Source organism: Salmo salar, chromosome ssa18 (genome assembly GCF_905237065.1).
Source record: "Salmo salar chromosome ssa18, Ssal_v3.1, whole genome shotgun sequence".
In the NCBI taxonomy this organism is placed as follows: domain Eukaryota; kingdom Metazoa; phylum Chordata; class Actinopteri; order Salmoniformes; family Salmonidae; genus Salmo; species Salmo salar.
In genome coordinates, this window is record NC_059459.1 from 15,936,133 (window position 1) to 15,952,052 (window position 15,920).

The 15,920-nt window shown below is 42.9% G+C and overlaps 1 protein-coding gene across 5 annotated transcripts in view; it reads left to right on the forward strand.

The window, feature by feature from the left end:
* LOC106576950 (latent-transforming growth factor beta-binding protein 1) overlaps window positions 1-15,920 on the forward strand; it is a 133,842-nt gene that overhangs the window by 83,219 nt on the left and 34,703 nt on the right. For all 5 annotated transcript variants that reach the window (XM_014154513.2, XM_014154517.2, XM_014154516.2 and 2 more), the window contains 9 exons: window positions 512-598; window positions 2,526-2,651; window positions 3,021-3,146; window positions 4,563-4,688; window positions 4,963-5,082; window positions 10,212-10,334; window positions 12,941-13,063; window positions 14,063-14,185; window positions 15,185-15,307. In XM_014154513.2, the coding sequence (XP_014009988.2) occupies window positions 512-598; window positions 2,526-2,651; window positions 3,021-3,146; window positions 4,563-4,688; window positions 4,963-5,082; window positions 10,212-10,334; window positions 12,941-13,063; window positions 14,063-14,185; window positions 15,185-15,307 (1,077 nt within the window). The remainder of the gene's footprint in view (window positions 1-511; window positions 599-2,525; window positions 2,652-3,020; window positions 3,147-4,562; window positions 4,689-4,962; window positions 5,083-10,211; window positions 10,335-12,940; window positions 13,064-14,062; window positions 14,186-15,184; window positions 15,308-15,920) is intronic.

The window sequence follows — 15,920 nt, forward strand, 5'->3', positions numbered from 1 at the left end:
TTTTTTGTTCCATTCAATACGTATCCAAGCTGGAAAAATCTTTAAACAGCTGTCAGCTCAGCACTTGATGGTGAAGAGTGATTTAACTCTGTCCGCTGGGATTTCTACAGCACCCTGTATTACACTTTTACCCTGTATACTCTGTATTACACTTTTACCCTGTATACTCTGTATTACACTTTTACCCTGTATACTCTGTATTACACTTTTACCCTGTATACTCTGTATTACACTTTTACCCTGTATACTCTGTATTACACTTTTACCCTGTATACACTGTATTACACTTTTACCCTGTATACTCTGTATTACACTTTTACCCTGTATACTCTGTATTACACTTTTACCCTGTATACTCTGTATTACACTTTTACCCTGTATACTCTGTATTACACTTTTACCCTGTATACACTGTATTACACTTTTACCCATTGAAGCTCTCATTTTAAAGATCCCAGAAAGTCTGACTGCACTGTTCTCTCCCCTGGCTCTATCTGTCCTGGTCTCTCAGAGGTTGTGGAGGAAATGTCGCCCCCTGCTCCAGCCCTGATCCTCCCCACCAACGCTGGCCAGGACATCGCCCCTTCTCAGTCAGCAGGTAAGTGCTCACACTGACTACAGTAACGGTGTGACATTTGGACATAGTTTAGTGTTAGGTCAATGTGCAGCTGATGGGTTGATACCTACTATCCCTGCTACATTCTGTATCGGAGCTATCCCAAGCTGATTGTGTATAAATCATGAATGATTAGAGGGATGAAGGGAACACAAGCTTAGTTCATAAATACACCCAGTGTTATCTCCCTCACTCGCCCATTAACTGACCCTTTATTTGTGTTTAACCCTGTGTCTGAATTCCTCCCAGGTCACGGGCAAAAAATAGGCCGATAAGAGGAATTTGCACAGACTGGGAACATGGCACTTTCTAACTCTCCCTGACCTCCTTTCTTTGTCCTTGGGGTTCTCCCCCGTTGTGAGAATATTCTGTGCTCTTCTATATTTAGGAGTCATGTGTTGCTGTTGAGGGGCCACAGCAACATGAAGTCTCTCTCTCCACTTTCTAGATGTGAATAGTCTAACAACATCATTATGGCTTCAAATCACTCCAATGAAAATGCTGAGAAACTTTTATTTCTCACCTGACCCTCACAGAAGTATATTTGGGTCCTGTATTGTTTTATTTAAGAGATTCCAATTTTACATTTTGTTGCCATGTTTCTTCAAAGGGGAATGCCAGTGATTGGTGCCATCGCTAGGCAACCACTTGTGTGAAACCCACCTGTTTTTATTTTGATACCCTGGGTGAGGAAGACGGGAATTTTCAGAGCACTAGAGGAGAGAGAGTGTCGGCACGGAGACTAGTGTGGAGGGAAGGGAGTGGAACTATCTGGTGCCAGGCCCACATAAACCTCTTGGACCAATCAGGGGACCGCAGGGATATTTTGGTTTATTTTTGCTAGGCGGATATCCAAACCCCCAGACCTCTCTCACCTCAGCGCTTTACGTCCTGGTGTCCCGGAAAGGTGACACCATATTAAGAGGCCACAGAAATGTTATGAGGCCTCCCGATGACAGACACTCAGTAAACTGGGCGGCATAATTGCCTCCTTCTTTTCTTAATCATCCTTACTGTGATTAGTCTCTGGTCTCCGTGCCTCAATGCTTGCGAATCATTCTGAACCTGATGTTTCTTTTTAAAGTAAATCCTCTATATAAAGCTTGAGAGTAAGCAGGGGCCCATCCTCCTCTATTTGACTGATGTCCTCGCTAAATCCCGTATAAAACACAGCAGTTTAACAGTAATTGAACTGTATTCCTGAGGAGATGCCACTGTAGCATATTTGAGCAAAGGAACTTCACCTATTGAAATGTGTACAGTAATACTTCAATTCATTTAATTCCACCATACTGGCCTGCTGAGCTATGAAGAAGCCCAGTCATCAAGCTTTCTGACATTGACTACCTCAGTAACACAAATTCTTGGGTAAAGTATTAATAATGTATTTTGATAGATTGCCCTGTGACAATCTATCACCACTCATTTAATCCCCCTTTTATGTTCTCTACTTCTCATCAAGATCTGAAATGGCCCAACCTTTCAGTCACTGTGATTGGACAGTTTCGGCGTATATGGAGTCCTTAGGTCTCTGGAACTTTAGGCCCAGTGACCCACGTCTGTAATATGTCTGCATATCGATGCCTTTTGATGGGTATTAGACACTATGATTTACTCTATTCCCTACTTTCCCTCTGTGGTATGTAAGGCAATTTCCCACTGTCAAGACTGAGTAGACAGATTGATGCACATACTGAGCAGATTTGTCATACAAAAACACATTTGCAGCCATGAGTGGGATGCTGATGAGACTATTAGCTAGGGAGAGGAAAGGACATTTGCAGGAATGGAATAGATTTGTTTATGCCGCGCATATAGAAACTGTATTTTTGTATTTAATATTTGAAGAGTAGCATGAGGTTTCCTTCTCTCTCTCCCTCCTCTCTCTCTCTTTCTCTCTCTCGGCCAGAGGTGGATGAGTGCAAGGTGAACCCTCACATCTGTGGCCAGGGGTTGTGCTACAACTCTGCCGAGGGTTATACCTGCATCTGTAACAAGGGCTACCAGATGGACGAGACACACACCACCTGTGTAGGTGAGAAACAAGAAGTCAAAGGTCACATCCATTTATCAGACCAATGGGAATAGTCCTCTTCTCATTTGGTCTGATTGGATTTCACTCTTCACATTGCGCCCAGATCCATTTAATTACATCAGTAAATAGGAATGATTTTACTAGCCTTTTGGAGGCCTCTCTTGATGAAGGAATAGTTATGTATACATTTAGACACGGTAGGAGAATCCTTTAGCGACCTCTTTGCTACAGTGATGGTTTGAAATAAAGACTCTATATCCACTGCATCTCATGCTACTTGAATCCACTTACGTGTCATGTCAGTATGTCTCTAAGCAAGTTGACTCATGTTCCATCCCATGTCTCCTGCCATGCTGTACCTGTGGATAGATGTTGATGAATGCCTGGATTCTGCATCATTGTGCTCCAACGGCCGCTGCAAGAACACTCCCGGCAGCTTCCTGTGTGTGTGCCAAGCAGGCTTCATGACAGATGAGGAGGGAACCAGTTGCATTGGTAAAGCCATTTCACACACATACCACCACGCTCCCTGAAATACAGAGACACACCAAAAACAATAGCAGAAGCCTCGGAGATTCAATACCTGCTGTGCACCGCAGTACCAGGCATTTGGATAGCCGTTTGGGTGTTTTCATTTCCCCAGTCGTCTTCAGTATAGTTCCCTGTTGGCTTAGCCCCCCTCCCTGGAGATAGGGGCAAAGTTTTAGATGGTGACCACAGTGTGGCCCATTAGCGACGTCCTCCTCCTCATCCTCCCTATCCTGGGATATAAATACTGGGAACACTGTTATTAGGTGGTTTCTGGTGTTTCTACACACGTTTTCAATTCCACAAAATGACACAAAATTAGGTTTGCAGAGGCAAAAAGCTGGTGATTATTTCCCCATAACTGTACTGTAACAGACTAACATCTGAAAATGAAATATGAGAGTATAATTTATTACTGTTTGCAAGGGATTTATATGTGGATATGAGCACCAAAACAGGCAACATGAGGACGACAGCCCTAAATATTTTATAGGCAGATGGAACGTTCAGTGAAAACTAAACTAAAAAGACATTGAGAACCCTGACTTACCCAGAAGAAACACTACATGTCACGTTAAAACAAAAAGAAAGTGTGCACTCTATGTGCAGTCTGTGACTTGTTTTGTTGACTCATGGACTCCCACTCTCTGCATCAGGGTGGGGGATGTTTGGTTTCTAAGGAAGGGAGTGGTATCCTGGCTACCCAGCTGAGGAGGTTATTTTTGTTGGTATCACACCGTTTAAGAGGCAAATTAGGGGTCCCAGTTTCTTTCCTCCTTTGTTCTGTCTTTTTTTAATGTCCCACAGGAAGTCCCGCCCACGGCCCTCAGAGGAAGTTCCAGTCACTTTAGCCTGGCAGTGGTCCATCTTAGGGGGCAAGGAGGGCATGAAGCAGGGATAGGCCTGGCATGAATCAGCAATGTCCATGTTATTCAGTTAAAGTCAAGGAAAGGGTGTCATGAGCCAAACTCCAAGCCCTCTATAATGCCAGACTGTCCAAATAGTTTAGATAGATGGATATCACACTCAGACTGGCGTAAATGAAGGTTTGGCACAGATCGATGGACAGATCAAAAGATTCCATCACTTTAGCCTGAACTTACGCTGCCATTGTTGACATTGGACGGAGTAGTGTCTGACATGGTTGTACAACATTAGCGACACAGGACTAGAATTATTGGTACGCCATCACATTTCGCCAGGGTTTTGGGGATTATGCTTAATGGGTTCGGGTGAGTACCAAAAAAGGAATGGTTATTCTTCAAAGATTCTTGAATGTACTGTCTTTGTTGGAGCCAAGTGACCGCTCTGCTATCTTCAAATCTCTCCCATCTCTGTCTCTCTCTCTTCGTCTCTCCCTCCCTCTCTACATCCCTTTCTCAGATTTAAACGAGTGTCTGAACACCCACACGTGTCCTGAGGATGATTTTTGTGTCAACACCGTGGGTTTCTACACCTGTTTGCACTGTGACAGCGGCTACAGGATGAGCCCGACAGGCCAGTGTGAAGGTACAGGACGCACCCTTCCCATATTTGAGTTCTATTTTGAGAGCTTTAGGGGCAGGAGAATTAGAGGGGGTTTCATGGTAAGACAAGGGCATGGCTGTTTTTGACCTATCAATAACATGGTATGCTTCCTCACACATCAAGCACTCATCCCACTGAAACCAATGGCCTTTTTTGGTGTTGATTCTCTCCTTGCCTCTTTTATAAAACTCATTTCCCCACACCTCTGTCTCTCTCTCTGTCTCTCTCTCTCTCTCACTCTCTCTCTCTCTCATAGATATAAATGAGTGTCTGGACTTGGGTGTGTGTCCGTCCGGCCTGTGCATCAACTTCCCAGGCTCGTATGAGTGTGATCTGTGTCCAAAGGGCTTCCAGGGCCAGGGAGGACAGTGTGTCGGTATGTGACTGAACATTCTCCTTCCCTCACAAATAATCAGGAGCATCGAAATTACTGGAGCGGCTTGGCTCTGCATTCAAATTCCTTCCACCAATTTGGAGTAAAAAAAAAAAAAGACTTGTTTGACAATCCATCGTTCTGTGTCTTGTGCGTGAGTGTGTGTGTGCACGCATGTACAGTTTAAACATACACTACATCACCGAAGTATGTGGACACCAGCTTGTCGAAGATCTCATTCCAAAATCATGGGCGTTAATATGGAGTTGGTCCACCTTTGCTGCTATAACAGCTTCCACTCTTCTGGGAAGGCTTTCCACTAGATGTTAGAACATTGCTGCGGGGACTTGCTTCCATTCATCCACAAGAGCGTTAGTGAGGACGGGCACAGATGTTGGGCGATTAGGCCTGCCGAACCATGAAAAACAGGCCCAGACCATTATTCCTCCTCCACCAAACTTTGCCCTTGGCACTATAAATTGGGGCAGGTAGCATTTTCCTGGCATCCGCCAAGCCCAGATTTGTCCGTCGGACTGCCAGATGGTGAAGCGTGATTCATCACTCCAAAGAACACATTTCCATTGCTCCAGAGTCCAATGGCGGCAAGCTTTACACCACTCCAGCCGACGCTTGACATTGCGCATGGTGATCTTAGGCTTGTGTGCGGCTGCTCAGCCATGGAAACCCATTTCATGAAGCTCCCTTCGAACAGTTATTTTTCTGACGTTGCTTCCAGAGGCAGTTTGGAACTCGGTAGGGAGTGTTACAACCGAGGACAAATTATTTTTACTCGCGACATGCGTCAGCACTCAGCGTTCTCATTCTGTGAGCTTGTGTGGCCTTCCACTTCACAATAACAGCACTTACAGCTGACCGGGGAAGCTCTTGCAGGGCAGAAATGTGATGAACTGACTTGTTGGAAAGGTGGCATCCTATTCCGGTGCCACGTTGAAAGTCACTGAGCTCTTCAGTAAGGCCATTCTACTGCCAATGTTTGTCTATGGAGATTGCATGGCTGTGTGCTCAATTTTATACACCTGTCAGCAACGGGTGTGGCCGAAATAGCCGAATCCACTAATTTGAAGGAGTGTCCAAATACTTTTGTATATATGGTGTAGGGGTGTGTGTGTCTGTACGAACGTGGAGAGATCACCCACTGCTCTGCTGTTAGGTGTGTGCTTTGTCCTGCGGCTGGTATTGACATTGGCTCGTCCCCCACTCCATCTCTCTTACACTCCGCCTTTACTACGAAGTCCAAGAGTTTCCCCTGAATCCCTGAGCCACAGCGCTGGTTCACTGCTTCTGTCTTCTCAAAGCCCTCACACAGACTGCAAGCAAGGGGAATTGGGACAGACTGTATTTTTGGCGAGGTATTTAGTGAGACAATATCAATATTTAGCATTTCTAAGACTATCCTCATTTAATCTTTAGCGTTTCATACTATCCTCCGCTTACAGTAATATGTTTTTTTTAACCTGCTGTTGGTCATATACAGCCCACCTTTGAAAACTCACCAGCTACAGTGCCTTGCGAAAGTATTCACCCCCTTGGCATTTTTCCTATTTTGTTGCCTTACAGTCTGGAATTAAAATAGATTTTTGGGGGGTTTGTATCATTTGATTTACACAACATGCCTACCACTTTGAAGATGCAAAATATGTTTTATTGCGAAACAAACAAGAAATAAGGAAAAAATAAAAAATAACCTGAGCATGCATAACTATTCACCCCCCAAAGTCAATACTTTGTAGAGCCACCTTTTGCAGAAATTACAGCTGCAAGTCTCTTGGGATATGTCTCTATAAGCTTGGCCTATCTAGCCACTGGGATTTTTGCCCATTCTTCAAGGCAGAACTGCTCCAGCTCCTTCAAGTTGGATGGGTTCTGCTGGTGTACAGCAGTCTTTAAGTCATACCACAGATTCTTAATTGGATTGAGGTCTGGGCTTTGACTAGGCCATTCCAAGACTTTTAAATGTTTCCCCATAAACCACTCGAGTGTTGCTTTAGCAGTATGCTTAGGGTCATTGTCCTGCTGGAAGGTGAACCTCCGTCCCAGTCTCAATTCTCTGGAAGACTGAAACAGGTTTCCCTCAAGAATTTCCCTGCATTTAGCGCCATCCATCATTCTGACCAGTTTCCCAGTCCCTGCCGATGAAAAACATCCCCACAGCATGATGCTGCCACTGCCATGCTTCACTGTGGGGATGGTGTTCTCAGGGTGATGAGAGGTGTTGGGTTTGAGCCAGACATAGCGTTTTCCTTGATGGCCAAAAGCTCCATTTTAGTCTCATCTGACCAAAGAACCTTCTTCCATATGTTTGGGGAGTCTCCCCCATGCCTTTTGGCGAACTCCAAACGTCTTTGCTTATTTTTTTCTTTAAGCAATTGCTTTTTTTTTCTGGCCACTCTTCCATAAAGCCCAGCTCTGTGGAGTGTACGACTTAAAGTGGTCCTATGGAGAGATACTCCAACTCCGCTGTGGAGCTTTGCAGCTCCTTCAGGGTTATCTTTGGTCTCTTTGTTGCCTCTCTGATTAATGCCCTCCTTGCCTGGTCCATGAGTTTTGGTGGGCGGCCCTCTCTTGGCAGGTTTGTTGTGGTGCCATATTCTTTCAATTTTTTAATAATGGATTTAATGGTGCTCTGTTTTTATAACCCAACCCTGATCTGTACTTCTCCACAACTTTGTCCCTGACCTGTTTGGAGAGCTCCTTGGTCTTCATGGTGTCGCTTGCTTGGTGGTGCCCCTTGCTTAATGGTGTTGCAGACTCTGGGGCCTTTCAGAACAGGTGTATATATACTGAGATCATGTGACACATCATGTGACACTTAGATTGCACACAGGTGGGCTTTTCTAACCTCCCTGGGCGAGGTGGGACACAAGTCAACAGCCAGTGGAATCGCGTGGCGTGAAATACAAATACCTCAAAAATGCTATAACTTCAATTTCTCAAACATATGACTATGTTACACCATTTTAAAGACAAGACTCTCGTTAATCTAACTACATTGTCCGATTTCAAAAAGGCTTTACAGCGAAAGAAAAACATTAGATTATGTCAGGAGAGTACCCTGCCAAAAAATAATCACACAGCCATTTTCAAAGCAAGCATATATGTCACAAAAACCAAAACCACAGCTAAATGCAGCACTAACCTTTGATGATCTTCATCAGATGACACTCCTAGGACATTATGTTATACAATACATGCATTTTTTGTTCAATGAAGTTCATATTTATATCAAAAACCAGCTTTTTACATTAGCATGTGATGTTCAGAACTAGCATACCCACCGCAAACTTCCGGTGAATTTACTAAATTACTCACGATTAACGTTCACAAAATACATAACAATTATTTAAAGAATTATAGATACAGAACTCCTTTATGCAATCGCGGTGTCAGATTTTAAAATAGCTTTTCGGCGAAAGCACATTTTGCAATATTCTGAGTACATAGCCCGGCCATCACGGCTAGCTAATTTGACACCCACCAAGTTTGGCCCTCACCAAACTCAGATTTACTATAAGAAAAATTGGATTACCTTTGCTGTTCTTCGTCAGAATGCACTCCCAGGACTTCTACTTCAACAACAAATGTTGGTTTGGTTCCAAATAATCCATAGTTATATCCAAATACCGCCGTTTTGTTCATGCGTTCAGGTAACTATCCAAACGGTGACGTGCGAGCGCATTTCGTGACAAAAAATGTCAAAATATTCCATTACCGTTCTTAGAAGCATGTCAAACGCTGTTTAAAATCAATTTTTATGCTATTTTTCTCGTAAAATAACGATAATATTCCAACCGGGCGACGTTGTATTCATTCAAAGGCTGAATGAAAAAAATGGAGAATTCTCATGAACGCGCATCTCCAGTGTCACTGTCCCCAGCCTGACCACTCACAAATTATCCTGCTGTTCTTCGCCCAGAGACAGGACACACGTCATTCCACTTTCTGGCGCCTTCTGAGAGCCAATGGAAGCCTTAGAAAATGTCACGTTACAGCAGAGATGCTGTATTTTCGATAGAGATGCAACAGAAGGATAACAAATTGTCAGACAGGGCACTTCCTGTATGGAATCTTCTCAGGTTTTGGCCTGCCATATGAGTTCTGTTATACTCACAGACACCATTCAAACAGTTTTAGAAACTTTAGAGTGGTTTCTATCCAAATCTACTAAGTATGTGCATATTCTCGTTTCTGGGCAAGAGTAGTAACCAGTTTAAATCGGGTACGTTTTTTTTATCCGGCCGTGCAAATACTGCCCCCTAGCCCCAACAGGTTAATTAATTATGTGACTTCTGAAGGTAATTGGTTATACCAGATCTTATTTAGGGGTTTCATAGTAAAGGGGGTGAATACATACTCTATGCACGTACCACTTTTCTGTTTTTAATTTATTTTTTTAATTTCACTTCAACAATTTCGACTATTTTGTGTATGTCCATTACATGAAATCCAAATAAAAATCTATTTAAATTACAGGTTGTAATGCAACAAAATAGGAAAAATGCTAAGGGGGTGAATCCTTTTGCAAGGCACTGTACATGTGGATTGCAGACTAGGTCGCTGGGTACAGTATAGCAGATTGAGGGCAGTCTGGTGGTACTTTGTCTTGTCATTGAGGTGCATTAGGCCTCACATCAGGCTTAATCCTAGCTCCAAGACATCATGTTAGCTGCCTGGGAGACCTGCAGCAGAATCAACACACACATTCTATGAGTGAAATCCCTACCCTGTATGGACAGTATTACCCAACCATATTTATAGCAGCAGTAACCCAGCCTGCAGATGCCAGGGTCACACAGCCAGGGATACCCTCCAAAGTCTCATTGAGGTAGTGGTGCTGGTTTAGCTTCTTAGCTAGGTCATGTCAACTTTCAATGGGTCTGTGTTCGTGTGGTTGTATCCTATCCAAGATAATGAGGGTTGTTTACACACATTATGCAGTTCCAGGTGCATTACCTTAACCCAGGTGAAGGTTGGCCCAATCCATTAATCACAAATACCAGTGTGCTGGAGTTTCTTTTTCAAATATCCTTCCTAACATGTCAGCATGTTTAGACATTTGAGATATTAAGCACATTGTAAAAGTCTTTGACTCCCATTTTCTTGGCTCTGCCCAGACGTAGACGAATGCCTGGACCCATCAATTTGTGCCAACGGGAGGTGCTCCAACTTTGAGGGATACTTTGTCTGCTTGTGTAACGATGGATTCACGCTCAGCTTAGATGGACAATCATGCGAAGGTAACATCCTAATTCTTTTCCCTAGTGTCTATCTCTATGTTTCATGGTTTTATGTGACTTTCAAACGACAGCCCAAAGCTGTATGGACAGTGTTGCACAGCCATATTTAACATGAGTTTCTAGGAGCCTAATCTATTTCTACCAACCATGGACACATAAAATGATGGCCAAATATATTGGCACCCTTCTGCAGTTATCTTGGTGAAAGGCTGCGCAACCAAGTACTAGCCCCGGGTGCCAATAGTTTTGTCCATGTCATTTGTCTTTATTTTCTCAATTAAAATTGTGAACATAAGTTTACAAAAATACAATTGGTTCTTTAATCTTGAAAATCTAATCACAAGTTGTGGTGACCAATATATATTTTTTAACTTATTTTAGAAGACATAGGGAATTATTTAAGAAAACTACAGTGCTGTGAAAAAGTATTTGCCTCTTTCCTGATTTCTTATTTTTTTGCACATTTGTCACACTTAAATGTTTCAGATCATCAAACTAATTTTAATATACACAAAGATAACCCAAGTAAACACAAAATGCAGTTTTTAAGTGATTATTTTATTTATTAAGGGGAAAAAGCTATCCGAACCTTCATGGCCCTATGTGACAAAGTAATTGCCCCCCCTTGTTAAATCATTAATTTACTGTGGTTAATCACATGTTTTGGAAAGCTGAGTTCAATTTCACTAGCCACACCAAGGTCTGATTACTGCCAGACCTGTTGAATCAAGAAATCACTTAAATAGAACCTGTCTGACAAAGTGAAGTAGGCCAAAAGATCTCAAAAAGCAAGACGACATGTCGCGATCCAAAGAAATTCCAGAACAGATGAGAAACAAAGTAATTAAGTAATCTATCAGTTTGGAAAGGGTTACAAAGCCATTTCTAAAGCTTTGGGACTCCAGCGAACCATGGTGAGAGCCATTATCCACAAATGGAGAAAATTTGGAACAGTGCTGAAACTTCCCAGGAGTGGCCGGCCTACCAAAATTACCCCAAGAGCGCAGCGATGACTCATCCAAGAGGTCACAAAAAAACCCACAACAACATCTAAAGAACTGCAGGCCTCACTTAAGGTCAGTGTTCATGACTCAACCATAAGAAAGAGACTGGGCAAAAATGGCATCCATGGCAGAGTTCCAAGGCAAAAACCACTGCTGACCAAAAATAACATAAAGGCTTGTCTCACTTTTGGCAAAAAACATCTTGATGATCCCCAAGACTTTTGGGAAAATACTCTGTGGACTGACGAGACAAAAGTTGAACTTTTTGGAAGGTGTGCGTCCCGTTACATCTGGCGTAAAAGTAACACAGCATTTCAGAAAAAGAACATCATACCAACAGTCAAATATGGTGGTGGTGTGATGGTCTGGGGCTGCTTTGCTGCTTCAGGACCTGGACGACTTGCTGTGATTGATGGAACCATGAATTCTGCTCTCTACCAAAAAAATCCTGAAGGAGAATGTCCGGCCATTAGTTCGTGACCTCAAGCTGAAGCGCACTTGGGTTCTGCAGCAGGACAATGATCCAACACTCACCAGCAAGTCCACCTCTGAATGGCTTAAAAAACCCAAAATGAAGGTTTTGGAGTGGCCTAGTCAAAGTCTGGACTTGAAACCGATTGATATGCTGTGGCGTGACCTTAAAAAGGCGATTCATGCTCGAAAACCCTCCAATGTGGCTGAATTAAAACAATTCTGCAAAGAGTGGGCCAAAATTCCTCCACAGCGATGTGAAAGACTCATTGCCAGTTATCGCAAACGCTTGATTGCAGTTGTTGCTGCTGAGGGTGGCACAACCAGTTATTAGGTTTAGGGGGCAATTACTTTGTCACATAGGGCCATGAAGGTTCAGATAGCTTTTTTCCCTTAATAAATAAAATCACTTAAAACTGCATTGTGTGTTTACTTGGGTTATGTTTGTGTAATATTTACATTTGTTTGATCTGAAACATTTAAGTGTGACAAATGTGCAAAAAAATAAGAAATCAGGAAGGGGCAAATACTTTTTCACAGCACTGTACATGTGTGCTAATATATTTCGGCACAACTGTACAAGGACAAAGGACACTTTAGGAAAGGTGCGTCACTCAGCGTTCCCAGAGAGTCTGTGTTGCATGTGGTGGATGGCTGTGAGTAGTATTCACACAGTATCCTGACCCAGCCACAGCGGGTAGATATGATACGAGTCGGAACAGGAAGTCGTTAGACCATGTGACACAGTCCAGATAGGCCTTTATAGCAGCAGTAACCCAGCCTGCAGATGTCTGGGTCACACAGCCAATCCCATAGGGAGACCCTCCAAAGTCTCATTGGAGGTAGTGGTGCTGGTTTAGCTTCTTAGCTACGTCATGCCAACTTTCAATGGGTCTGTGTTCGTGTGGTTGTATCCTATCCAAGATAATGAGGGTTGTTTACACACATTATGCAGTTCCAGGTGCATTACCTTAACCCAGGTGAAGGTTGGCCCAATCCATTAATCACAAATACCAGTGTGCTGGAGTTTCTTTTTCAAATATCCTTCCTAACATGTCAGCATGTTTAGACATTTGAGATATTAAGCACATTGTAAAAGTCTTTGACTCCCATTTTCTTGACTCTGCCCAGACGTAGACGAATGCCTGGACCCGTCAACTTGTGCCAACGGGAGGTGCTCCAACTTTGAGGGATACTTTGTCTGCTTGTGTAACGATGGATTCACGCTCAGCTCAGATGGACAATCATGTGAAGGTAACATCCTAATTCTTTTCCCTAGTGTCTATCTCTATGTTTCATGGTTTTATGTGACTTTCAAACGACAGCCCAAAACTGTATGGACAGTGTTGCACAGCCATATTTAACATGAGTTTATAGGAACCTAATCCATTTCTGTTTAATACCAACCATGGACACATAAAATGATGGCCAAATATATTGGCACCCTTCTGCAGTTATCTTGGTGAAAGGCTGCGCAACCAAGTACTAGCTCCGGGTGCCAATAATTTTGTCCATGTCATTTGTCTTTATTTTCTCGATTAAAGTTGTGAACATAAGTTTACAAAAATACAATTGGTTCGTTAATCTTGAAAATCTAATCACAAGTTGTGGTGACCAATATATATTTTTTAACTTATTTTAGAAGACATAGGGAATTATTTAAGAAAACTACGTGTGCTAATATATTTCGGCGCAACTGTACAAGGACAAAGAACACTTTAGGAAAGGTGCGTCACTCAGCGTTCCCAGAGAGTCTGTGTTGCATGTGGTGGATGGCTGTGAGTAGTATTCACACAGTATCCTGACCCAGCCACAGCGGGTAGATATGATACGAGTCGGAACAGGAAGTCGTTAGACCATGTGACACAGTCCAGATAGGCCTTTATAGCAGCAGTAACCCAGCCTGCAGATGTCTGGGTCACACAGCCAATCCCATAGGGAGACCCTCCAAAGTCTCATTGGAGGTAGTGGTGCTGGTTTAGCTTCTTAGCTACGTCATGCCAACTTTCAATGGGTCTGTGTTCGTGTGGTTGTATCCTATCCAAGATAATGAGGGTTGTTTACACACATTATGCAGTTCCAGGTGCATTACCTTAACCCAGGTGAAGGTTGGCCCAATCCATTAATCACAAATACCAGTGTGCTGGAGTTTCTTTTTCAAATATCCTTCCTAACATGTCAGCATGTTTAGACATTTGAGATATTAAGCACATTGTAAAAGTCTTTGACTCCCATTTTCTTGACTCTGCCCAGACGTAGACGAATGCCTGGACCCGTCAACTTGTGCCAACGGGAGGTGCTCCAACTTTGAGGGATACTTTGTCTGCTTGTGTAACGATGGATTCACGCTCAGCTCAGATGGACAATCATGTGAAGGTAACATCCTAATTCTTTTCCCTAGTGTCTATCTCTATGTTTCATGGTTTTATGTGACTTTCAAACGACAGCCCAAAGCTGTATGGACAGTGTTGCACAGCCATATTTAACATGAGTTTATAGGAACCTAATCCATTTCTGTTTAATACCAACCATGGACACATAAAATGATGGCCAAATATATTGGCACCCTTCTGCAGTTATCTTGGTGAAAGGCTGCGCAACCAAGTACTAGCTCCGGGTGCCAATAATTTTGTCCATGTCATTTGTCTTTATTTTCTCGATTAAAGTTGTGAACATAAGTTTACAAAAATACAATTGGTTCGTTAATCTTGAAAATCTAATCACAAGTTGTGGTGACCAATATATATTTTTTAACTTATTTTAGAAGACATAGGGAATTATTTAAGAAAACTACGTGTGCTAATATATTTCGGCGCAACTGTACAAGGACAAAGAACACTTTAGGAAAGGTGCGTCACTCAGCGTTCCCAGAGAGTCTGTGTTGCATGTGGTGGATGGCTGTGAGTAGTATTCACACAGTATCCTGACCCAGCCACAGCGGGTAGATATGATACGAGTCGGAACAGGAAGTCGTTAGACCATGTGACACAGTCCAGATAGGCCTTTATAGCAGCAGTAACCCAGCCTGCAGATGTCTGGGTCACACAGCCAATCCCATAGGGAGACCCTCCAAAGTCTCATTGGAGGTAGTGGTGCTGGTTTAGCTTCTTAGCTACGTCATGCCAACTTTCAATGGGTCTGTGTTCGTGTGGTTGTATCCTATCCAAGATAATGAGGGTTGTTTACACACATTATGCAGTTCCAGGTGCATTACCTTAACCCAGGTGAAGGTTGGCCCAATCCATTAATCACAAATACCAGTGTGCTGGAGTTTCTTTTTCAAATATCCTTCCTAACATGTCAGCATGTTTAGACATTTGAGATATTAAGCACATTGTAAAAGTCTTTGACTCCCATTTTCTTGACTCTGCCCAGACGTAGACGAATGCCTGGACCCGTCAACTTGTGCCAACGGGAGGTGCTCCAACTTTGAGGGATACTTTGTCTGCTTGTGTAACGATGGATTCACGCTCAGCTTAGATGGGCAATCATGCGAAGGTAACGTTCTAATTCTTTTCCCTAGTGTCTATCTAGTTTTTCATGGTTCTATGTGACTTTGAAATGACAGCCCCAAACTAGCTCTACCAAGTCCCTGAATGATCTAGAAGACTGGATGACATTATAAGTGGATGATGTCATAGTTTAGAGAATCACCCTTTTAGCCCAAGCTGAATTAGCCACTGGTTAGAAGCTTCCAGAATGCCCATAAATATAAACAGCATAATTGCTACACAGAGTGAATGCTGTAAAAGTAAGTACTACCCCATAATTACTAATTTGTTCGGGCACTGTTTGTATATGTGACATAGTTAATGACTTTGCCTGCCTAAGACTGTCAGTTTAGCCAAGCGAAGCACTTTTTCTTGGCTTTTTCCACAGCATTTTATGCCAGTCACAAGGCACCTTGCTTAAAGGACTATTTTACCCATGTAATCGAGTGGTTTTGTTGTTTTCAGTAGTCCAAGGTAGATGCATTCACAAAAAAAAGGCATTTCAAAACGATGTCGGTGTCTAGATATCCATCTTTGAATGTCCTGATCAGTCCTGATGTTCACCATTGTCCATTTGAGTTAATTCCTACAACTCCCAAGATTCCCCTCTCTCTAACTGG